Here is a 9265-nt window from a genome sequence, read left to right on the forward strand (position 1 = left end):
TTTTCTAAACATAATTAACACCCAAACATGCGATTTCCCACCCAATACACCAAGAATAATATCATACGATACAACCTAGGGTTCTAATTACTTTTAAATCAACAAGGACACAATTCATCTTCTAATATCAAGATTCGGTAAGAATATCACATAAACATCAAGAACATCCTACAATCATCAAGAACATCATATAATCATCAAGAATGTCATATAATCATCAAGAACACCATAATTATCAAGAACCTCTCGTCATCAAGATCACCCATGGAATCATCTCACCAATCACCAATACTAATATCACAAATTATCAATACACAATAATATGGGGAAATCCTAAGAGGGGAATCATAGCTATGAAAATAGGTTTTGTTGAGACATGGGTTACCTTTTAGCCTTAATTAATTATTACTTGGCTATGAAGGGTCTTTCTTGAAGCTTTCTTCTTTCTTGATTTCTCCTAGAGGAATTCTTAGAACTTCTTGTGTGGTGAGGGATTATTGTGGTGGGAGTTCTAGGTGCCTCCTTATGTTCCCTATTTATATATCTAAGAGTCTTACTTAGGGCCTAATTACTATAGGTTTGCTAACTCTATTCCTTTTAGGACTAAGGATTGGGTTTAGGGCTAAGGGCCCATGGACTATGGCGGGCCCCTCTTAATTAATTATTGTGATTTAATCCTTTCTTTTGGGTAATTGGTTAAATGATTAATTGGTTTTAGGGATCGTAACACGGGGTGTTACAGTGCTGTAGGTCCGTCGCTCATGAAAACCCCGATTGTGGAGGCTTACTTATTTTTCAAAATTATGACAAGGCCAGGAGATCGGGTAAACCTGATCGGGCAGGCCAGCTCAGCGTCGAAATTCCGGTCGAAAGATGCACGACTAGGCCGTAAGGCGACGAGGTCGGGCAATAGACCAATCAGAAGACGCGCGACCAGGCCATAAGGTCGCATGGTCAGGTGTCGAACGAGTCGAATGATACACGACCAGGCCATGAGGCCACCAGGTCATAAGGCCATGAGGTCGGGCATTAGGGGTTCGGCGTATGTGTGATTGAAAGTGAAAATGCAAATTAAGACGAGTGGAACAAGTTGGGTCAAAATAAATTTCATTAAATCAAGAACGTGCCCGGTACAAATCGGGACCGGGTTCCCGATCAGAAGCACTTACAAAAATGAAGAAGCTAATCTACTACTTCTTCGAAGGTTCCTTCTCGCCCGAGGTGGCCGCAGCAGACCCGCTCGGCTCAGCCGCTCTCTCCTTCGGGTCGAACGGAGTTGGACCGGGGTTGGGAAGATCCGGGGGAAGTGCGGACAGGACCAGCTGAAGGTCGTCTTCTTCGAGGGCCTGTTCCATCCTTTTCTGGGCCTTCTCGAGCATCTTTCGTTGGCTGGCTTTGAAGGCCCACCGACCAAACGACAATATCAGCTCTTCCCCGATTTTCATTCTCCGGATCGCCTTGAGGAACGTCGTGCCCGATTCGTTGTCCTGAAAAAGGAACCGGGCCAGCTCGTCTAGGTTGTCCAACCGGGTCTTCAATTCCACGATCTCCCCGGTCGCCTTCTCCGCTGCCGTTTTCCACTCGGCGGTCTCTCCGATCGCCCGTTGCGCGACCTTCTCGCCTAGGACCCGATCGTCCCCGCTCTTCTTAAGGTCCTTCTGGACCTTCTCCAGCTCCGCCTGGATGTCCTTGACCTCCTGAAGGCGTCGGGCGGCGGCCTTCTTGTGTCGATCGGCCTCGTCGGCTAGCATGGCCCGACCTTGAAGGAGCTGGGCCGATCGGCAAGGCACATTATGTTAGCTCGACTGGGAGTACTTGACGTGTAACATTGAAAAGGGGGAAGAGTTTGTACCTCGGCCATGTCGTGACCGATCTTCTCGGCCACCTGGGTCGGGGTCAGCCGACTCAGGTCTTCTTTGGCCGGCCCGGCGTTCCCGATCCGAGCCAGGATGGTCGAGCTGCCCTTGCTAACCTCGGCCGCAGGGCTCAGACTTTGCTGCTCTCGCCGGCGCTTGAGGCCGCCGCTCTCAGTCACGCCCTTCTCGGGCACCTTTTCCTTCCCTTTCCCGACCGCCACCCGGACGACCAGGACCTTGGACGCATCCACCACGTACCCTTCGGGCGTGGTGACGGTTGAAGCGCCCATCGGTCGGGCAAGCGGGACCTCCTTCTCCCCGGCCGGCTTTGTCTTCAGCTTCTTCTTGCCGAGCGAGATCTTGGCAGGCGGGGGTAGGGGAGCCTCATCATCTCCAAGACCTGCCATTTCTGCAAAACAAAAGGAACAAGGCAGTTAGATCGGTTTAGAGCACGTTCGGGGTGTTAGGGTCGGGAGGAATGGTTAGTGTTAAACCTTTACCCTTCCGCTTGCCCCGAGCGGGCATCCTTGCAATCGTTACGCCCCGAGGCTCGAGCTTATACTTCTCGGGCACGTCGTATACGGGCTCGGGCAGGTCAGCCGCCTCGTAGCATTCGGGCGTCTTGAAGATCCGGTACTCGTAGATCTCACCGGATATTTTGGTGGCCGCGTCCTTGAGGGCCTGAGTCTCGGCTGGGATAACTTGCTTTCGGAAGCGCTGACTCCAGACCCTCTCGACCGGGAGAATCAATGGCTCGTACTTCACTAAGAACAGCCGGTTCTTCCATCCCCGGTTGTTCCCGGGCAGGCCCTCAATCGAGCACATGTCTGCCCGGGATTGGGTCATTAGGTACCCGCCCCCGTATGTGGCCGCCAACACCTTCACCTGGTAGATGAAATTGAAGAGCTCCATGGTGCAGGCCAAGTTGTGTCGACCGCAGATCTGCGGGAAGCATGCGATCATCCGGTGCGCGTTCGGGCAGATCTGCCCGGGCACCACCTGGTAGTAACCCAGGAACGCGGTGAGGAGGCCTGAGAAGGGGAAAGTGATCGAGGCCATGAGGGAGTCGTAGTGCATCCCGAGCCACTTTCCCCGGTGCCGCTCGATGATGTTCCCGAGCTGCCTGCTGGTGTCGAACTCGACCCAACCGGCGAGTGTTGCGGCGGTTTTTGCTGCTTCGCCCTTGGTTAATTTGCTCATCTGGGTCTCGACGCTCTCGCTGTTGAGAAACTCGAACCCGTCTCCGCATGGCGCCGCTGGCTCGGCCGGGTCCTCTTCGACCGGCTCTGCATCATCTGCTCGATCGCCCCCTACGGGCTCAACCTAAGGGTAATCCCCAATTACCCTTGTAGGCGTTTTCCTAACACCTTCAGCCGGGGACTTCCGTCTGCTCGTGGGCGTTTCCCCGCTCTCTTCGCTCGAGCTCCCTGATCCGCTGGAGCTCGACCCCGACGTTCCAAACGAGCTTGATGACCTTTCTTGCTCAGGGGCTCGGTCGGGGATTTGTTGCGGTCGTTGTACGACCTCCGGAGAATAGGACATGATGTCCACCTCCTCGCTAACCTGCTCGACCTCGTCGTCGTAGTCTGCGACCGAGACGTTCTGGCTGTCCGAGTTCGACATTCTTTCTACCTAAAGGTCGGTCGGGATTAGTATATAGCTCGGGACGTTGGGTCGGAGTTAGTCTTATCCTACCGCTATGCGAAGCTTAAAATAAAAACAAAGCAAGGAAGTAGAGAGCTTACCGATCAGAGAGACTTTGAAGAAGCTTGAAGTTGATTTGCTCGGTTGATCTGCTGAGGTGCTCGCTCGGGATTCTCTGAGTGTGCCGATTGAATCAGAAGTTTGAGGAAAGTTCAAATGAGGGCCTCAAGGGCCTATTTATAGGAGAGCGTTTAGGCGGGAAATGAGCCAACTTGCGTGACACGACCAGCGCTGATTCCGAGGCGATCATTGCAGTCGCAGAGGCCGGCAGTCGTCGACACGTGGCATGGGGGGAATGACAGCTGGCCGGTCGGTTTGGTGGCTGACGGTTGGGCTTCTTCATCCAGTCCCGTTTTTTTCCGGACGGTCAAAAAGACCCGGGCTGGGGGGCTCTTGGTAGGGAATACCCCGACCGACATAGCATTACCCCGATCGGTGTTCCTTCGTCTTTGTCTTCTTGTCTTTGCAGGTAACAGGTCGGGTTTCTTGTGAAGAACCCGGTCGGGATCCGATCGGGAATTACCCGAGTGGCAGTGTCGACCACCGAGCGGTAGCCCTTTAGCGAGAGAGCTAGCGAGGGACACGTGGCGGCTCCACGCATTGACAGGCAGGGCACCCGGGACAGCGACACGTGGTTGCTACGTGTGAAGCATGCCGGACGGCCGGATTTGTGTCTCCGGCTCCACGGCTATAAACACCCGCGATAGCGACAGTGTGGGGGACTTTTGGACGATCGATAGGTTGTTGTTAGAGAATCCCGACCGCAGCCAGTCGGCACTCAGAGCAATCAAGTAGATTGTACTTAGGGCTTTCACAGTGATCAATAAAAGTTATTTACTTACTTTAATTGGTCTTGTGTTATTTAATTACCGCATTACGTGGCAATTATCACTATCAGTACTGTAGATCCATAATTTCTATACTGTATGTCCATAATTTTGAGACTCTCGATGAGCTAAAATTTATACTTTAGATTCATAATTTTAGCTCACCAAAAGTCCAGAAAATTATGGATGTACAGTATAGAAAATATGGATATAGATTCGTATGCACTATGTGCATGGTGAGCGCGTGCTCACAACATAATTTGGGGAAAATAGTAGTATTAGTACAAAGCCTGAGATACTGGCCCAAAACGACAGCCCAGATAATAAATAATACAAGGTATAACCCTAATAATGAAATCGAAATAATAATGCAATTGCTAGGAATAAAATCGAACCCTGGTATATGAGTTAAATGTTAGGACCTCAAGCCATTGGACCAGGGGAATTTAGTGAACCAAGGGGTGCCTTTTAAAGGGAGACAATGCACCCTATTTATATGGTTGAAGAAGTCACGGATGATTGACAAATGTACGGCATTGGAAAACCTTCATTCTTGGCCACACACGTGTCCCCCACTACTTTACTTCCAGCGTACGTTCCATGCATATATAAGTGGAGGTTCCTACCCTTTAATTTAATACACAAGATCTTGAGTGGCTTGGGTGGATGGTTAGTGCTTGTGTTGTTAACCTATACTCCTATAGGTCATAGATTTGAATATTGTTGGCTACACTTTCTTTAATATTTTGCTCTATGCTTCCTTCTTTCCTTGACAATAAAAATAGACACCTTGCTTACTCCAACACTTTCTCAATAAAATTGGCCCCTAGGATGACGGGATCCATGCATGCCCTCATCACTCATCATGTTTAATTTATCTTAATCTCGAAATAAAAATAATAAAAACACAGAACCGACTCTTTCATTTCTTAAAATATTAATGACATTCCCAAATATACCACCATAGTAACACACCACTATTACATTTAAGTTACATATAAACATTATGTTGACAAGTTAAGCTTTGAAAAGCTTACATTATTTCATACATTCATTGGAACTGCAAACCTCCAAACACATTCACATAATATTTAATTATTTATTTAGCAAGCCAACAATAAGTTGAAAAATTCTTGGTTGATTTTAATCCATTGAGAGATAGACATCATAACAATAATTTAATAACTTAAAGTCGTGCAAGCTAAGTTATTAAAGTATTGATTGATGATCTGATCTGGCTATGAATTAAAACAGCCAAGAATTTGTGAGATTTAATTTGTCATGAGATGGTGGGTCTCAATGTCTTTGGTGACATCTAAAACAAACTGCATCAAAGTGTGTGGCTCTGGGATACTCTCATTCAGCTTCTCAAACTCTATGGTCCAAGTCACCAAGTTGTTTATGCCCCTTGTGTCAACATGAACATTTAAGCTCAAACTCTTGTAATGTTCTGTCAGTTCACCTCCAATCACCTTGAATTTCACTGTTTTGTGTTCCTCATCTATGGCTTCAATTATCTCTTTTGCAATCTTCTTTTTCCCATCTGCATTCATACATTTTCATGTAAATATTATCATCAGATCTAAAATGATACCAAAAGAGATAATAAATTTTCTAGCTTAGTATGAAATAATATAATTATAAAATGAACCTCATTCTTAATTTTTTTTTTAATAATTATAAAATTGATCCAATATTTTTTTTATTACTAAAAACTCTCAATTTCAACAATTGATGAATTGTGATGGTCAGTTAAGAACATGGTCTTCACACACACAGAGAGTAATAACCAGATGAGACCACCTCTTCCCGTGAGACGTTTCATAAATGTACACAAGCTACTACAAGAATGCACAAAGATTAGATTGTATGCAATTCTCTCAGCATGATTGCACATAAGCTACCATATATATGTGCATTCGTGTAGTAGTTTTTGTGCATTTTCAAAGGATAGTGAGACACACAAGAAAAGGTTGATGCATAACTTTAAGTTGTTCATAGATTACTGGTTTTAATAAATTGAATACGATTGAATATCATATTATACGTATATAAATCGTAATGAACATATAAAAAGCATATTATTTCACTTCTACTTTAAATAATGCATGCGAATAAATAAGTATTGTCAACTTGCTGGAACAACTTCCCAGGATCGAGATCTTGAAAATGATCATCTTTAGAAAAAAAAAAAAATCGAGACGACAAAGCCAATATAAAATTTTTATGCATATTTATTTATATATTATTAGTCCTTTAGATTTAAAGGTGTAGTATTTAATTGTTTTTAATCTGCAAATTAAAGAAATTTGTATTCATAACGCTATAATCACTGTTCGGATCATATAAAAATTATATTGGGGGTTTGGGTAAAGAGTTGTTAGCTGATTGTGTTAGTGAGTTTGACTAGTCGATAACATTAACTGATTGTAAAAAAAATATTTATTAAATTAACTGTTACTTGATAGCTGATTACATGCAAAATGATTTTCTTAAAAAGCTGATTGAAGATGCTTTTTAAATTTTAGCATTTTGGAACAACAAGTTGTTGCAAAAAAAATTATTTAATTGATAAAACAAGTCAAAATTGACGCTAACTATGTTACCAAACATGGTCAATTTGTAATTGAAATCTAAGCATTTAATTAAATTGATTCACCCTTCATTTAATTTGTATAGTATATATATAGGCCCTATTTGGTAAAATAGTTAGCCTATAAATCAATTTTGACTTATTTGACCACTATTAGCTATATATTAACTTGATTAAACAATCAATATGACTGTTCGAATAAATAACTTTTTGTAACAACTTATTGCTCAAAAATGCTAAAATTAAAAAAACAGCTCAAAGTAGCTTTTTGAAAAAGTCAATTTTGTATGTAAGTAGAGAACAGCTAATAATAACTAATTTACTAAATATTTTTCTACAATCAACTAGTCAAATCCAATAATCCAATCAACTAATAGCTATCAATTAACGACCATTTACCAAACACACCCATAAGCATAAGTATAGAGTGGAGTATGTAGGAGGAGATACCATGAGTAAAAGTCCAGCAGATGACAGAGCCAACGGTTCCCCACTCACCCTCATGCAACTCACAGCCATGAATCTTGTCTGAGCTCATTGTGGAGATATTATGTGGTCTATACCTAAAGAGTTCATGGAACACATCCCCATCGGACTTGATCTCTATTTTTGATACTAACTTCCCACTTAGATTGCTCATCTCTCTCTCTCTCTCTCAAATATGAATATATTTGGGTTTGAGGTTTTGGATTCTCAGCACTGGATAGATGGCCTTTAAATAATTGCAAAGCGGTGGAGTACGCCAGGTAATTAATGCAGATTAGATAATTATTGATGATCGCAGCTGCCAACAATAATTAAGTCATTTATAGCTGTACTGTGGTCCACATGCAAGCAAACTGAGATTATGGATGATCCCCAAACAATATAATAGAAATGATTCTGAATGATCACAATTAATATTTATTCCGTATATATAAATTATGAAAGAAATGTCACAATGTCAAAAAGATATTATTCTCATTGAAAATCTAAACTCTCGTGTGATATGAATCAGGTTACTCAAAACTAACTTTCAAGATTATTATCTGAGACTAAAGTCCTTACAACTAGTCTAGAATCATGCTGTGTAAATAAAGTGCAGAAAATACGAATGAGGCACAAGTTGTTAATGCAGTTGAATCTGGGGCAGAAGTCCAAATCAAAATCAATTTACTTAGCAAGATTAAGTACAATAACACAGAAACTTATACAATTGGATCACCTCCCCAGTAGAATTGAAGGTCTTTTGGGTGATCCAACAACATATAACATTAAACATAATATGATGCTCAATTATTACAATTTTCTTATAATTGGTCATTAAGTATATTACGGCTAGACTTGTTTGCTATCTTTGGATATGCTAAACAACCCAATCGAATATAAATAATTAACCACTATAATTATGAAATAATTGATCAACCTTTGGGCAACTCTTAAATATTTCATAATTATTAAACTTCAATTTATCCCATATAATAAAATTTAACATCATGTCATCTAACTATAAGCATCACATAATCACGGGCAATTGATTTTCATTTAAATTTGATATCCTTGAAACTTTATAATTTGGTCACTTTGATATTTGCTTTTTGCGGGCGGATGATTGTTTTCTATTTCTTCGGGCTAACAAGCATGAAGCTGTGAGGATGAAAACTATTCTGGACACTTATTCGGAAACTTTAGGGCAAAAGATTAACTATGATAAATCGCCCGTGTGTTTTAGTTCTAATGTGCTGCATGCTGCCCGGGCTGAAGTCGTACGTATTCTTCGGGTGGAGGAGAGAAAATACCACAGGCAAATATTTAGGTCTCTCTTCTCTTATTGGTAGAAGAAAAAATGAGATCCTTGGTTTCTTTAAAGATTGGATTCTTGCGAAAGTTAGGAGTTGGAATGCAAAATTCCTATCCCGAGCAAGACAAGAAGTGATGTTGAAAAACGTGATACAAGCAATGCCTTCGTTTGCCATGATGGTTTTTCTTCTCCCTATGGGTGTGTGTAAGGAAATTGAAACTGCTATGAATGAGTTTTGGTGGACGGGTTCAATTGGAAACGGTAAAGGAGTGCGATGGTGATCGATCTTGGAATGGGTTATGTGCTCCAAAGTCTAAAGGGGGGATGGGTTTTAGAACCCTTCGGGAGATGAATTTAGCCTTTCTTGGTAAGCAAGTGTGGAGGCTCGTAACTAATCCGGCGTCCCTTGTCTCCCGGGTCTATTAGGCTCGCCAATTCCCACATTGTAATTACTTTGAGGCTACAGAAGGAAGCAACCCTTCTTACATGTGGAGGGGAATGTTAG

The 9265-nt window shown here is 42.8% G+C and overlaps 1 protein-coding gene across 1 annotated transcript; it reads right to left on the reverse strand.

The window, feature by feature from the left end:
* Positions 1-5302: 5302 nt before the first annotated feature.
* LOC109163314 (kirola-like) lies at positions 5303-7678 on the reverse strand. The gene is made up of 3 exons (XM_019312066.1): positions 7431-7678; positions 5600-5930; positions 5303-5548 (listed from the first exon to the last, which is right to left on the reverse strand). The coding sequence occupies exons 1-2, from the start codon at positions 7618-7620 to the stop codon at positions 5659-5661; spliced, it is 462 nt and encodes a 153-aa protein (XP_019167611.1). The 5' UTR covers positions 7621-7678; the 3' UTR covers positions 5303-5548; positions 5600-5658.
* Between the last annotated feature and the right edge of the window lie 1587 nt (positions 7679-9265).

The sequence above is a fragment of the Ipomoea nil genome, unplaced genomic scaffold (genome assembly GCF_001879475.1).
Source record: "Ipomoea nil cultivar Tokyo-kokei standard unplaced genomic scaffold, Asagao_1.1 scaffold3017, whole genome shotgun sequence".
Lineage (NCBI taxonomy): Eukaryota > Viridiplantae > Streptophyta > Magnoliopsida > Solanales > Convolvulaceae > Ipomoea > Ipomoea nil.

Bases quoted from the DNA above. Each gene is read 5' to 3' on its own strand.
- LOC109163314 (XM_019312066.1), bottom strand. From the start codon at position 7,620: ATGAGCAATCTAAGTGGGAAGTTAGTATCAAAAATAGAGATCAAGTCC. The intron at 5,931-7,430 runs GTATCTCCTCCT...GTATGAATGCAG, and splicing joins CTGCTGGACTTTTACTCATG to ATGGGAAAAAGAAGATTGCA.